General features: G+C 50.4%; 1 protein-coding gene across 1 annotated transcript; it reads left to right on the forward strand.

Moving 5' to 3' along the window:
* Positions 1–5,837: 5,837 nt before the first annotated feature.
* Positions 5,838–14,634, forward strand: LOC122120787 (heat shock factor-binding protein 1-like). The gene is made up of 2 exons (XM_042695021.1): positions 5,838–5,865; positions 14,090–14,634. Exons 1-2 carry the CDS (start codon positions 5,838–5,840, stop codon positions 14,362–14,364), a joined length of 303 nt encoding a protein of 100 aa, XP_042550955.1. The 3' UTR covers positions 14,365–14,634.
* The last annotated feature ends 1,230 nt before the right edge of the window (positions 14,635–15,864 follow it).

A 15,864-nucleotide genomic window follows, 5' to 3' on the forward strand; every position in this document is an offset into this window, starting at 1 on the left:
CAGTTCAAAGCCAGCCCCGGCTGGAAAGTCTGTGAGATTCTTCTCTCCAATTAAACACTAGAAAACCGCAAGTGATAGAGAAGAGCCAGGTGTCAGTAGCTGGTGACTGTAATCCTAGCTACTCAGGAGGCTGAGATCTGATGATCATGGTTCAATGCTAGCCAGGCCAAGAGAGTCCATGACTTATCTCCAATAAACTATCTATCTTATCACCAATAAACTATTCAGAAAAATCCAGAAGTGGCTCTGTGCCTCAAGTGGTTGAGCTCTAGCCTTTAATACAAAGAGGCTGAGAGAGAGTACCCAGGACCTGAGTTCAAGCACCAGAACTGGCCAAAAGAGAGAGAGGGGGAAAGAGGGAGGGAGAGAGAGAGGGAAGAATAGAATAGCATCTTCCTGAGTGCTACCTGGACATCTTCTAATGCCTCAGAAACAGAAGAAGGCCTACAAAGGGTGTGGGAATGTGATTATCTCTCCCAAAAAAGAAGAGGAAGAGGAAGGGCCTGCAACTTCACGTGCCACAATTAGCACTAAAAGGAAGGAAGGAATATACAAAAGGGCTGACCTCAGTGTCTAAGGAAGCAGCTGGGGCTCAAGGTCTAGCTGGCAGTGCCATGGGCTCCGAGCCTGGATCTGCCCATTCAAGCTGGAGTTGGGTGGTCAGGGACTGGGGTAATCCCTGTAAGCCCGGCATACCCCGAATTCAAATCCAAACCTTGGCTTCCAGATGATGCATACAAGGCACTGAATGTTACCAACCTTGCAGAAAAAAAGAGGCCAGCAAGAGGACTTGTGAGATGAGGTGACAGATCAGACCCAATTAAGGGTGGAAAGTCACAGGCCAGCCCAGGTCATCAAGGATGGGGGTGGGTAGTAAGGCCAGAGACAAGGAGAATCTTTCTCCAGGTACAGTCCCCCAACAGAGCAGTTGTTCTTGATCTGATCAAGGAATGCTCTGCTAGAGAAAATTTTGCACAGACGTGGATCCCTTCCACATCATCTTTTATTAATTTTCCCCATTTGGGATAAAACATGCTAATACTAAAATTACCACACTCTTTCAAAAACAAAATCAGCACAGTTCTGTGGGCATTTCAAGGGCTCTTCACTGTGCCATCCCAGATGGCCCCTTTGTTGCTCACCCACATTGTCATGTGCAGTCCCCAGTCTGGGCCACTTTCCTGGAAACTCAGGGAGCAAGACAGTGGGTGTTCCCCAAGGAGGACACACCCTAAAGGGGTGAACTCAACACCACAAGAAATATGCACAGGATACATTCTGATGCCTACAGTTCAAATATTAAGTTCAAGATTTTACATTTCTTCTCTGGCAAGGAATTAATGTGAAGTCCAAGGGTAAGGCCCTCAGTCGGCCTGTGCCTCTGACCACCTGGTGGGTGTCAAGTATCTACATAGGGTTTCCAACTCTTCAAAAGGCAGAGCAGGTGCCCAGCACCGCCCACGTGCAAGACCAAGAGGCCTCCCCTGGCACTCCAGCTAGGAACATAGCTCAGACAGACCCCTAATGGCTCCAGGGATTCATTCAGAAATTGGCTAGGCATTTCCCTCCTCAGTAAAGTGGGTCCTTGTGCACAAGAGTTCTAGGGAGCCAGGATAGGTGATTGACAGATGGAGAACTTCTGCCTTCAGTCTCTCCCACTCAGTGCTCCTGCCCGTTGCCTCCTACCCAGATCTCAGCAGCTCCTACTGCAGCCCAGGAACATATTTTGACCCTTTTAGCTTGCAGGTCATATTTCCAAGTAGCTCAATTTTCAAAACATTGGATGCCAGAAGGTTACTTTGTAAAGGCTAGGAAATTTGCATGCGGGAGCATATTGTTCCACTTTCTCTATCTTCTGGGTGGTGTTTTCTTTCTTTCTTTCTTTCTTTTTTTAAAGAAATAACTCAACTGCTGATGCTTTGGCAGCCTCAGCTGAGAAGTGCTGTCCAGACATGCTTCCCAGTCCAACTGACAGTCAGATATGCAACCAGTCAAGAATGGAGCCAGGAACGCTGGAGTTCTGTCCCGGAATTCTAGGCTACACCACCTCATTTCCACATGGTGGGGGCAAGTGTCAAAGCCTTTCTTTACACTTCCGTACAATGGCGTGGTAGTCCCGTCTCCCTCCAAGAGCTGTTATTGGGGTGGAGTACAATGCATACAAGCAAAGCCTTTAGTACAAGCAACTGCTCAGCACTCCTTACAGCCTTTCTGTGACTTTGAGAGGCTACCAGGACTCTAAGGTCTGGCAACCGGCCAGTTCCCCCGGGTCAGCTCCCCAACACCCAGCTCCTTTCCGCCCCCCACCCCCACCCCAGAGCCACGTGCGGGGTGAGGGGGGGGCTCCACCACCAGCTGCATCCCTCCCCACCCCCTCCAGGCCCACAAGGACTCCACACAGAAAAGCCTTTCTTAATACTTGTTGATTGATTTGCAAATATAACCTCAGAGGCCCCCAAAGTGGGAAAAGGCGAAATCCCAAGGACGGACACCACACACACACACACACACACACACACACACACACACACACACACACACACACACACACACACACACACACACACACACACACACACACACACACACACACACACACCCCTCTCATTTAAAAGGGAAAAGTCTAAAGCACTTTAAAAAGAGTTAAAAGTGCGCCGATCAAAAGCCTCAAGAAACGAAGACCAAGGGTCAGAGAGATTTGTCTGAAGAGCTAGTGATGTTGGCGACGCTGTTTACACGCTCACGGAGCAGGCACTCAAGCAGAGGGGGATTAAAAACAATCTAAAAGAAAGTAAAGCAGGCAACAGCAAGCGTGGATGGGCTGCAACCAGGCGGAGGCCATGGAAGGGTCTCCCCGGCCCACGCCCGCAGCGCACTCGGCGGGGGGGGGGGGGGGTCTGGGCGGGCCTGAGGGAACCCGGGACCCCCGCGATCCACGGGTGCGAACGCAGCACGGCGCCGCGGAGAGCCCGGGACGCCAAGCCCCCAGAGGCCACGTGCCACAGGTGCCCCCGGCCCGGGACCCCGCCCCGAACCCCCGCAGTAAAGGAAGCGCCGCGTCTCCCGGCCGGACACTTGCCTGGAAAGGGCGGGAGACGAGTCCTGGGCTTCTCCACGCAGCGCGGCGGCACCGGGACGCCGACTCCGCGACCTGCAGCAGGGAGCGAAGTTCGCCCGGCCGCGACGGCGACGGCGACCGTGCGGCTCCGCCCTCGCCCGCCCCGCGGGGCAGCGGGGCCCTGACCCGGTCGGCCCGCGCCCCACCGTGTCCTCCCTCGGTCCCCGCCGGGCCCGCCCAAGCTGACCCCGTTCTGCCACCCCGGTCCTGGAGCTCCGGCAGCGCCCCAGCCCCGCGATCGCGCGGGCCCCGGAGCTCCGGTCTCTGCGGCCAGGTCTCGGTGCCTGCGCGCCCGGATCTAGGTCCCGGGCGCCCCGCGTCCCGGCTCCCCGCGTGCGGCAGTCCCCGCCCGGCCCGAAACAAAGAGTGCGGCGGCGCGGTGGTTGCGGTCCCCGGTACCTGGGCGAGCCCGCGGAGCGACCCGGCGGGGCGATGGCCGGAGCTGGGCTGCGCGCGGAGCTGCGCGCGGGCGGGCTGGCGGGCGGGCGGGCCCGTCCTCCTGGCCGGCAGCCCCGTCCTCCTGGCCGGCGGCCCGCCCGCCGCAAGGCCCCCTCGAGGCGACTCGGGCAATCGCCACAGCCGAGCCCCGGCCGGTCACCTGGCCTCATCACCCAACACAGTCTTGGCAGATGCGCCCCCTAAGAGCGCCCCTCCAAGTCCCCCGCCCTCGCGGGCCACAGTGGGGATCAGAAATTATTAGAAGACCCACAGAGCAACCCAGGCTCCCAGTAAGTAGGCTCACCGGACGGCGGAAATGTATCTGAGAAGGCCAGTTCGAGCCCCGGTTCCTGCAAAACCAGTTCACTCTTCTATCCAGGGTGTCTGAGAACCGCATCCGCCGGAGCAAGGCCCGCCCTGCCCTCCTGTAGTTTACAATCGAGTGCGGCAGCGCAAGCGTAGAGCCACGGCAGCAGCCGGGGAGGAAGCTCAGGTGTCTTCGAAGGCCCTGGGGGGTCTGGTTTGTGGAAGGCTGAGGTCAGAGAAGGCTTTAGACTGTCACATGAGCCAATCGAGCGGGATTGAGGCAAGAAAAAGGAATTTATTAAAGAGGAAGGCCGGCCGCCCTGGGTTCTCAGGCTCGCTGTCCTCACTTGGTACCTTTAAGGAGAGGATGCCAGGCCATTTGACCATGAGCATATAGATAAAATGAATGCTCCTAGCTGGTGGCTGACACCTGTAATCCTAGCTACTCCAGAAACTGAGATCTTAGGATCAGGGTGCAAAGCCAGCTCAAGCAAGAATGTCCATGAGACTCTTATCTCCAATTAACCAACCAAAAGCCAGAAGTGGAATTGTGGTTCAAGTGGTTGAGTTCTCCAGCCTTGAGCAGAAATGGTTAAGGACAGTGCTCAGGCCCTTAGTTCAAGCCCCAGGACCAGCACAGAAAGCAATAACAAAAATAAAAGTTTTTAAATTAAAAAACCCTGATCAGCCAAGTGCTGATGGATCCCACCTGTAATTCTAGCTCAGATCTCAGGAGGCTGAGATCTGAGAATCATAGTTCAAAGCCAAGTTGGGCAGAAAAGTCCCCAAGAGACTTTAATGTCCAATTAGGCACTGTGCTACTTCTGGTTTTCTGGTGGTTAATTGGGAGATGAGAGTCTCCTCCACCAGCCAAGAGCTGGGAGCTGGTGGCTCAAGCCTGTAATCCTAGCTACTCAGGAGGCTGAGATCTGAGGATCACAGTTCAAAGCCAGCCCGAGCTGGAAAGTCTGTGAAACGCTTATCTCCAATAAACCACCAGAAAACCGGAAGTGGCTCTGTGGCTCAAGTGGTAGAAAGCTAGCTTTGAGCTGAATTGCTGAGGGACAGCACTCAGGTCCAGAGTTCAAGCCCCATGACCGATAAAAAAAAAAAAAAGAGTTTCAGGGACATTCCTACCTGGGCTAGCCTTGAACTGCAATCCTCAGATCTTAACCTTTTGAGTAACTAGAATTATAAGCATGAGCCACCAGCTCCCAGCAGAGTGCCAGTCTTTAATAAAAAAGCTCAGGGACAGGGCCCAGACTTTTATTTCAAGCCTTAGAAACAGTGTATGCATGCACATGCGTGCATGTGCCTGTGTGTGTGTGTGTGTGCGCGCACACACACACACACACATCTGTAAAGCCTATTTCAAAAGCAGCCAACAGAAGCCATAGACACCACAAAAGGCTCCAGGATAGGAAACAGTGGACCTCACCAGGAGTCTGGCCCAGGCTTGCATTACATTCTACCTCCAAGTCAGTTAGAGGTACTTTGCATGAAGCCTTGCCCTACTAAGGAAGCTCTGGGAAATAGTAGCCTGGTTTCTCAGGCAGAAATTGGGCATTCATTCCTTCAAGTGGAAGTTTCTTGAGCCCCAGGCCCTGGGGGACTCTACCCTAACCCAGAGGACTTTCTGGGCTGAGGCATTTGATACCAGGAAAGAAGCCATAAGGGAGGGTGGGGAAAAGGCCACAATAACATAACACCTTGCTCAAGGTCAAGAGCAGAGCTTGAGACTCCACTGCTACCAAGCTCTTCTCCCAATTTCTTCCCAGTGGAAATTGGATTGTCTGCTTAGACATTCATGTATTTCATCTATGCTGCCTGAGTAACTATAGGAACTTTGAACTTTGCAAAGTGTTAGGGTGTCCCTTAGCAAGAGTTAATGCTTTGTGGCTCAGAACCAGGAAGACTCCATGCTTGTGTCAGGGCAGCCTGTGCTAAAGTCTCTCCAAATCCAAGATGGTCCCCCATGCCTGCTGCACCTGCTGCAGTGGCAGGTGTGTGCATGGATGTCTTGGTTACACCCTTGTTTCTAGTGGGACTTAGATGTTTCATGTAATGTCTATTCTTACATTTCCTGTGAGTGTCTTTCCAAGAAAGAAGAAAATCAAACTGCGTGCCATTGACTCATGCCTGTAATCCTAACTACTCAGGAGGATCTGAGGAGTGTGGTTCCCAGGCAGGAAAGTCCCAGAGACTCTTATCTCCAGTTAAGTACGTACCAGAAAACTGGAAGTGGAGCTGTGGCTCAAAGTAGCAGAGCACTAGCCTTGAGCACAAAAGCTCAGGGATAGCGCCAAAGCCCTGAGTTCAAGCCCCATGCCCAAAAACTAAAAATAAAAAGACATGAGTGTAGAGGGGAAGGGTGAGCAAATGCAGGCCTTTTTATTCAATGTGCATTATGTAAAGTTGAACTATATAATTTGAGGGTAGGAACAGGATGGGGGTAAATAGGAGAGAGCGATGACATTGATCAAGATGTATTGTACTCATAACCTAATATATGGAATTGTAATCTCTTTGTGAAGCCAGACACTGGTGGCTCAAGTCTGTAATCTTAGCTACCCTGAAGGCTGAGATCTGAGGATCTTGATTCAAAGCAGTCCTGGCAGGAAAGTCCATGAGACTCATATCTCTAACCACCAAAAAGCCAAAAGTAGAATTAGCTCAACTGGTAAAGCACCAACCTTGAGTGAAAAAGCCAAGGGAGAGCTGAAGGCCCCAAGTTCAAGCTCCAGTTCTAGCACACACACACACACACACACACATACACACACACACACACACACACACACACACACACGCTATTGTTTCTGCTTTTCTAATCCATTACTTTGATCTCCCTAAATGCACTCCCACCCCAACCTCTACAAACATGAGACCTGAGAACTTAATTGCACAAGCACAGGCTCTGATTCTTCATGTCACAATTCAGAATCCTTGGAAAGCAGGCGCTGAGATGCAATGTAGTGAGTTCACTCTACAAACATTGTAGTCCACACCCTGGCCCACACCCCTGGCTCTCAGCTTCTGGGAGCCTGAATGAAGTCACAATGGTGCTGGGTGGACCTGAGATCCCAGAATCATCTGGCTCAAGGGGCCCTTGGTCTCCACCCTCAAAGCCAGATGTCCGTACCACCATCCTGATGTAAGATCATCAGAACTCAAAGCCTCCAGTGACCACACTGGCAGCTTCACCTGCTGGGAAGTCCTTTCTCCAAGAGCTGCCTTAGCAGAATGAGGCCACATATGTTGTCACTCAAAGCCTAAGGACCCAAATGAGAGCACTGGAATACTACTCTGGAGCAGCTGCCTGAGAAGATGTTTTGCAAGGTGGCACTGCAAGGAAAGAATGTGGATTCTGGAGGGCAGATCACAGGACCTGATTGATGCCCCTCCAAGCACTTGGGAGGTGCTTGATCTTCACTGGCAGGGAGGGTCTGCAGGTAGCCAAAGGGGATGTGAGGACCAGTAACTAAAGGTTGCACACACTCACAGAGCTTTGGGGAGCCTAGAGGAGGGGTTATAGGTCCCAGGGCAGAAGGATGAGTGGAAGGTGCCAGATGGTCAGATGACTAAACTTGGGACTTCAAATGACTTTTTTTTCTTTTTGGTCAGTCATGGGGCTTGAACTCTGGGCCTGGGCACTGTCCCTGAGCTCTTCAGCTCAAGACAAGCGCTCTACCACTTGAGCCACAGCGCTACTTCCGGTTTTTCTGGTGGTTAATTGGAGATAAGAGTCTCACAGAGGCTGGGCGCTGGTGGCTCGCGCCTGTAATCCTAGTTGCTCAGGAGGCTGAGAATTGAGGATCATAGTTGGAAAATAGTAGGGGCAGGAAAGTCTGGGAGACTCTTTTTTTTTTTTTTTGTCCAGTCATGGGGCCTGAACTCTGGGCCTGGGCACTGTCCCTCAGCCCTTCAGCTCAAGGCTAGCACTCTACCACTGGAGCCACAACACCATTTCCGGCTTTTTTTCTTTTTGCTTATGTGGTGCTGAAGAATCAAACTCAGGGCCTCATGCATGCAAGGCAAGTGCTCTACCGCTGAGCCACCTTCCCAGCCCCATCTGGGAGACTCTTATCTCCAATTAATCACCAGAAAACTGGAAATGGCGCTGTGGCTCAAATGGTAGAGCACTAACCTTGAGCTGAAGAGCTGAGGGACAGTGCCCAGGCCTGGAGTTCAAACCCCATGAGCCACAAAAAAATAAGTCTCACAGAATTTCCTGCATAGGCTGGCTTCAAAACACAATCCTCAGCTATCAGGCCCTTGAGTAGTTAAAATTACTGATGTGAGCCACCAGCACACAGCTTCATTTATTTCTTTTTGTACCAGGGCTTGAATTTAAAGCCTTGAAACCTCCCTCTGCTTTTGCTGTCATGTCTGGAGTTTTACCACTTGAGCCACACCTCCTCAGCTTTTTTTTTTGAGGGAGGGGTTATTAGCGATAGGAGACTCACAGACTTTCCTCCTGGGATTGGCTTTGAACTACAATCCTTAAATCTTAGCCTCTTGAGTAGCTAGGATTACAGGTGTGAGGGCTCTGCTCACCTTTGTTTGCTAGGCACACACTGCACCAGGGAGCAATATCTCCAGCCAAACCTCGGTTTTCTAATCGGTAAGTTAAACTGCTAAAATTCCCACCTCAGGAGCTAGAAGTATGGAAGGTGTTGTAAACCTCAGGCGGGGAATGGGGGGGTTGAGGATCATGACATGAGGTCTGATACCCTGGTGATAGTGGATGGCTATTTAGAAATACACATCCTGGCAACTAGACCATTGGCTTGGGGCTTTGTGGGTTTGCTTTGATTTTTTTGCAATTAAGCAGTTGTGAATTAAAGAAGGGGCTGTCCACCCAATGGTGTTATGCTCACTCAGCAGCTACTTAGCAAAGAACCAGAGGCACTTGGCAGCTGTATGAAGGCCGAGGGCCGGGCTGGGCTGGGCTGGGCCCCATGTATGGAAAGCCAGCTCAGCAAGACCAGAGGACCCAGAGGACCCAGAGGCCCTTGCTGAAGAGCCTCTTCTGCCCATGTCTGCAAATTTTTTTTTTTTTTGTCAGTCATGGGGGCCTGAATTCTGGGCCTGGGTGCTGTCCCTCAGCTCTTCAATTCAAGGTTGGCACTCTACCATTTGAGCCACAAGGCCACTTCTGGCTTTTCTGCTTATGTGGTGCTGAGGAATCGAACCCAGGGCCTCAGGCATGCAAGGCAAACACTCTACCACTGAGCCACCTGCCCAGCCCAACTTTCATCAGACCAATTATTCCAAGAACTGCCCTCTCGTCCACCTAGTATGAACACTTACCTGGCCTCCCTCACCTGTGAGCACTTACGGTGTTTTGTTATCTGTTCCTGGTGAAGTCAGATCTAGTACATCTTGGTAATGATTTTCATCTCCTCAACAACCCTTTCCACATTCCTCAAATTTACCTCCTTTATTCAGTATACCTTGGTTTCTTTTCTTTTCGTCAGTCCTCGGGCTTGAACTCAGTGCCTAGGCACTGTCCCTGAGCTTTTTTTATTTTTTCTTTTGTCGGTCATGGGGCCAGAACTCTGGGCCTGGACACTGTCCCTCAGCTCTTCAGCTCAAGGCTAGTGCTCTACCACTGAGCCACAGCAGCACTTTCGGCTTTTTCTGCTTATGTGGTGCTGAGGAATGGACCCAGGGCCTCATGCATGCAAGGCAAGCACTCTACCACTGAGCCACCTTCCCAGCCCCAATGTTCCTGAGCTTTTGTGCTCAAGGTTTTGTGCTCTGTCACCTTGAGCCACAGCTCCATTTGCCATTTTCTGGTGGTTAATTGGAGATAAGAGTCTCACAGACAGCCCAAGCTGGCTTGGAACTGGGATCCTGAGGTCTCAGCCTCCTGAGTAACTAGGATTAGAGGCGTGAGTCACCAGCGCCCAGCAAATACCATAGTTTCTAAAATATAGGCCACACTTTCACAGGTTTATAAGGAGCTTCGCCTCTTCCAGACACGGTGTCTCCTGGCTTGGGTTGATGTCCATGAATCTTTTTGTGCTGCCATTTGGATAAAGGCAGTGAACTATACCTCTTCTGTTCCTGACCAACTCTTTCTCCCCCACCTCCAGCTTGTCCACCTAACTGTGAGCTCCCTGGATGCTCAGCCTAGGGCTAGACAGCCTTGTTGGACTTGAAAGGCCATTGGATTGCTGTGGTTTTGTCAGGATGGTGAACCTCTCTGTTCCTCAATCTAATCAATAAGAAATGGAGACGTTGAGCACCAGGACTAGCAATTCTGGCAGCTCACAATCAGAGGGTCGTGGTTCAAAGCCAGCTCAGGTAGGAAAATCTGTGAGGCTCTTGTATCTACCCAGCAGAAAGAAGAAAAAAAAAGAAAGAAAGAAAAAGAAAAAAGGGCGGCGGAGATGGGAGGCAGGGATAGGAAGGAGAAACAAAGGAGGAGGCAACAATGCTTGATAAGAAATGTACTCATTACCTTGCTCACGTAATTGTAACCCCTCTGTATGGTATTTTCACAATAAAAAAACATTAATTAAAAAATCAAAGTGGAAGTATGAGTCAAGTGCTAGAACACCAGATGTGTACAAAAAAGAGGGAAAGCTTGAGGCCTTGAGTTCAAATAGCAGTAGTACTAGCTTGTGCGCACGTGCACGCGTGTACGTGTGCGTGTGCATGCACACACACCCCACCTCCAGGGCCAAGCCTAACCTGGCTGTTCCAAATGCTAAATAAAGTACACAGCATGTTATAGGCTCTGTCCAGAGGTGGGCGTTTTGTTTGTTTTGTGAAGGTCTGGTGGCTTGAACACTGCCTGAGCGTTGTCCCTTACCTTTTGTATTCAAAGAAAGTCCTCTGTCACTTGAGCCACAACTCCACTTCCAGTTGTTTGTTTGCTTTTTCCTTTTGGCTGCTAACTCGAAGAGTCTCATGGACTTGGACTTTCCTGACTTTCTTGCCCAGGTTGACTTCAAACCTTAATCCTCAGGTCTCAGTAGGATTACAGGCATGAGCCATCATTGCCTGGCTATTGCCCAGAGGGTTTTTGTTTTTGTGGGGGTTTTTTTTTGTTGTTTTGTTTTGTTTTGCCAGTCCTGGGGCTTGAACTGGGGGCCAGGGCACTGTCTCTGAGCTTTTTTTTTTTTGTCGGTCGTGGGGCTTGAACTCTGGGCCTGGGTGTTGTCCCTCAGCTCTTCAGCTCAAGGCGAGCGCTCTACCACTTGAGCTTCAGCGCCACTTCTGGTTTTCTGGTGGTTTATTGGAGATAGGAGTCTCACGGTCTCTCCTGCCCGGGCTGGCTTTGAACCACGATCCTCAGATCTCAGCCTCCTGAGTAGCTAGGATTACAGGCGTGAGCCACCAGCGCCTGGCTTCTCTGAGCTTTTTTGCACAAGGCTAGTACTCTACCACTTGAGTCACAGTACCACTTCTGTCCTTTTCTGTTTGGGAACTGAGGAATTGAACCTAGGGCTTCATAGATACTAGGCAAGCATTCTACCACTAAGCCACGTTCTCAGCCCTATGCTCAGAGTTTTATAGGCTCTTTCCAGGTGGGGATTCAGCACTTGTGCCAGCCATTGAGACCATCTCACCCCTGTAGCTGCCCATGGGCTGACCTAGCTGCAGGTACAGAGCATGACAAGGTGTGACACCCACCCTCCTTCGCCCTCTTCTCCACTCACTACAGGCAGCAGCTTGTCGTTGCTAATGGAACCTTCTTCACTAGCCCACTGGCCTAGCTTCTCTTAAGCCTCAAATAATCTGCCTGAGGTGTGGATTCCAAACTGTCTAGGTGGCCAGCATGATTGGGCGGGTGGGGGGGGGGGGAGTGCTAAAGATTCAAATTCTTGAGCCCAGATGCTGAATTCCAGGACTGGGGCCTGGAATATTCTCTTTTTTAAAAAAGATTTCCTTGTTTTTGTAATGGCCAAGTAAGAAAAGCATGTGCATCCACAATTCTTATCACAGGGCTCTTATTTATTAACCAAAGCTTCTTTCTGTGTAAAAGACTATGTTTCATTGAGGGGGGGTGGGAGGGGTTGGGAGGGAAAAGGGGGTGGGGGAGGAGGGGAAACAGGAAATCTGGAGATTTCAAATCACTGCAAGAATTTAGCTGAGTACATTTCCAGCAGTTTCTTTTCTTTTCTTTTCTTTTTTTGTTTTTGGTCCGGTCATGGGGCCTGAACACTGTCCCTCAGCTCTACAGCTCAAGGCTAATGCTCTACCACTTGAGTCACAGTGCCACTTCTGGCTTTTTTGCTTATGTGGTGCCGAGGAATCAAACCCAGGGCCTCATGCATGCAAGGCAAGTGCTCTACCACTGAGCCAACTTCCCAGCCCCATTTCCAGCAGTTCTAAGGACAGAATTACACTCCATCCCAGAACAAACTGCACTGTCCACCAAGAATCTGAGAATCGGGAACTGGCCATGGCAACTGCCACCCAGCCCTGCAGGACTGGCACATAGACTGCAGGAGGGGATGGTGCAAACCTTTGGTGACTGAGTAGACTCACAGCCGAGAGCAGCCAGACGCACTAGACACAAGACAGTACATTGGTTTTTATTTTCAGGGAGACATTGAATGAGTGTCACTGAACACTTCTATACAAGGGCACTGGGGCTCCTCTGACACAAGGCCAAGGCTGTAAGTCCTTGTGGGAGTAGTTCTGTCCTTTTCTGACCCAAGAAGCCAGGATGACAGGCACAAACTACCATGTCCAGCAATGGTTGAAAATAGTTTTGTAAGGTCCATTCCTGGACGGCGAACAGATCTGGCCCAGTACTTGCGTTACCTAGGCAACTGGGACATCTGGAAGAGGTCACATCTGAATCTGCTGAGGTCACATCTTAATCTGATGTGGCCACACCTTTCTCCCACCTGATACCACTTCCCTTTACCTGGACACACCTTTCCCCGCCCCCTACCCTATATAAGGCCTAACCCTGGGGCCAGACGCTCTCTTCTGCCAGCCACGTGGAGTGCCAACCTTGCCTGGTCCCAGCAGGTCTACTGAATAAACCTACCCCTTACCTGAATACCACTTGTGTGGTGCTGTTCTTACTTGGCTACCTCTTTTTAAAAACCTAACAAGTCTTAGGCTGGAAATATGGCTTAGTGGTAGAGAGCCTGCCTAGCATGCATGAAGCCCTGGGTTTAATTCCTCAGTGTCACACCCAAAAGCCCTGGGTTTAATTCCTCAGTGTCACATCAACAGAAAACACTGGAAGTGGCACTGTGGCTCAAGTGGTAAACTGCTAGCCTTGAGCAAAAGGAGCTCAGGGTCAGTGCTCAGGCCCTGAGGTCAAGCCCCAACATTGGCAGAAAAAAAAAAAAAGAAGAAGAAGAAGAAGAAAAATGGTCTTGTGAGCTGGATGCTGGTAGCTTACATCTGGTAATCCTAGATCAGAGAAGGCTGAGATGGGAGAAATGTGGTTCAAAGCCAGCTGTGCCTGACAGTAAAGTCCGTGAGACTCATCTCCAATTAACCATCAAAAAGCATGAAGTAGGGGCTGGGAAGGTGGCTCAGTGGTAGAGCGCTTGCCTTGCATGCTCCAGGCCCTGGGTTCGATTCCTTAGCACCACATAAGCAAAAAGAAAAAAGCCGGAAGTGATGCTGTGGCTCAAGTGGTAGAATGCTAGCCTTAAGCTGAAGAGCTGAGGGACAGCGCCCAGGCCCAGAGTTCAGGCCCCACGACTGGACCCCAAAAAAAAAAAAAAGCATGAAGTAGCCCAGCACCGGTGGCTCATGCCTGTAATCCTAGCTACTCAGGAGGCTGAGATCTGAGGATCCAGATTCAAAGCCAGCCCAGGCAGGAAAGTCCGTGAAACTCTTATCTCCAATAAACCACCAGAAAACCGGAAGTGGCGCTGTAGCTCAAGTGGTAGAGTGTTTGCCTTGAGCTGAAGAGCTGAGAGACAATGCCCATGCCCAGAGTTCAAGCCCCACAATGGACCAAAAAAAAAAAGCATGAAGTAGAGGTGTGGTTCAAATGGTAGAGTACTAGCCTTGAGCAAAAAAGCTAAGAGACAGGGCTGGGAAGGTGGCTCAGTGGTAGAATGCTTGCTTTACATGAATGAGTCCTTGGGCTTGATTCCTCAACACCACATAGCAGAAAAAGGTGGAAGTGGCTTTATGGCTCAAATGGTAGAGTGCTAGACTTGAGCTGAAGAGCTGAGGGACAGGGCCCAGGCCCAGAGTTCAGGCCCCATGACTGACCAAAAAAAAAAAAAAAAGCTTCGCTGCCAAGCTGGGAACCGGGGAGATGGCTGACACCGACCCCAAGAACGTCCGACCCCAAGAACGTGCAGGACCTCACCTCAGTGGTGCAGATGCTCTTGCAGCAGATGCAGGATAAATTCCAGACCATGTCGGACCAGATCATCGGGAGAATCGATGACATGAGCAGTCGCATCGATAATCTGGAGAAGAACATCGCCAACCTCATGACCCAGGCTGGGGTGGAAGAACTGGAAGGTGAAAACAAGATTCCAGCCACACAGAAGAGTTGAAAGTTGCTGATGTTTTCCACTGAAATCTGGAGGATCGTCTTCTACGCCAGGAAAAGCAAGTGGCTTTCACACCTACCTGCCCTGCCTGGCTGGGTTTATCTTCCAGAGCACATTCTACCATGTCCTGTAAAGTTAGTTTATAGAGTCTGCCCCCCCCAAGTTTCCCAAACATGGTGTCTTCACATCTAGACACTTGGTCAGTTGTCACCTAATTATTAAACACTGAAACTTTGGTAGTTCCTGCATAAAGTTTTCCAAGTTTTTAGTGCATTTTGTGAAGTCATTTTCTCCTGCCATTCTTTTGTAGTAATTGCTGTTTGATACAAGTTACTGTGTAATTTTTATTAGAGAAATAGTAACTCCTTTGATTGTTCGGGAAAAAAAAAAAAAGCAGGCCTGGGAAGGTGGCTCAGTGGTAGAGTGCTTGCTTTGCATGCATGAAGCCCTGGGTTTGATTCCTCAGCACCACATAAGCAGAAAAAGCCAGAAGTGGTCCTGTGACTCAATTGGTAGAGTGCTAACCTTGAGCTGAAGAGCTGAGTGGCAGTGCCCAGGCCCAGAGTTTAAGTCCCATGACGAAGAGACAGTGCTCCAGCCCTGAAAGGCCCTAGTATAGGTCACCAGACAGACAGACGACTTACCTTGGGAACTTTTTACTCCAATATCCTCAAAACACAGTATCCGGGGCTGGGAAGGTGGCTCAGTGGTAGAGTGCTTGCCTTGCATGCTCGAGGCCCTGGGTTCGATTCCTCAGCACCACATAAGCAAAAAGAAAAAAGCCGGAAGTGGCGCTGTGGCTCAAGTGGTAGAGCGTTAGCCTTGAGCTGAAGAGCTGAGGGACAACGCCCAGGCCCAGAGTTCAGGCCCCACGACCAGACCGCCCCCCCCAAAAAAAACACAGTATCCCTAGTAGCTAGAATGGATTATATACTATAGGAGTGAGCCACCTTTGCTTGGTTAAAGTTCTTTTTTATTTGGGGGGGGGTCCAGTCGTGGGCCCCAAACTCTGGGCCTGGGTGCTGTCCCTCAGCTCTTCAGCTCAAGGCTAGTGCGCCACTTCCGGCTTTTTTCTTTTTTCTTATGTGGTACTGAGGAATCGAACCCAGGGCCTCAGGCATGCAAGGCAAGCGCTCTACCACTGAGCCACCTTCCCAGCCCCTGCTTGGTTAAAGTTCTATTTCTTTCTTTCTTTTTTTTTTTAGTGCCAGTACTGAGGCTTGAACTCAGGACTTGAGTGCTGTCCCTTTGCTTTTTCCCCTCAAGGTTACCATTCTACTGAAGTACCCAGAGACCGGAGACCCCCAAAAGACCACCAGAGACCACGATCAATGCAAACAGCAAAGAGTCGTTTATTGCAAGCTCCACGCACTTGGTAACCGGTGATGCTAAGAAGACCCAAGCATAGAATCAGCACAGTTTTTATAGTATTGAACAAACAAATTTAAGGAACTTTTACATAAGAAATTACATGATTAGTTAACATTTAAAGCAAGCTAAGCT

The sequence above is a fragment of the Dipodomys spectabilis genome, unplaced genomic scaffold (genome assembly GCF_019054845.1).
Source record: "Dipodomys spectabilis isolate Male_0828 unplaced genomic scaffold, ASM1905484v1 ptg000178l, whole genome shotgun sequence".
In the NCBI taxonomy this organism is placed as follows: Eukaryota; Metazoa; Chordata; class Mammalia; order Rodentia; family Heteromyidae; genus Dipodomys; species Dipodomys spectabilis.

Excerpts from the sequence above, each read along its gene's own strand:
- LOC122120787 (XM_042695021.1), top strand. The coding sequence starts at position 5,838 with ATGCCTGCTGCACCTGCTGCAGTGGCAG. Across the intron at positions 5,866-14,089 it reads TGCACCTGCTGCAGTGGCAG|CTTCGCTGCCAAGCTGGGAA; the intron begins GTGTGTGCATGG and ends AAAAAAAAAAAG.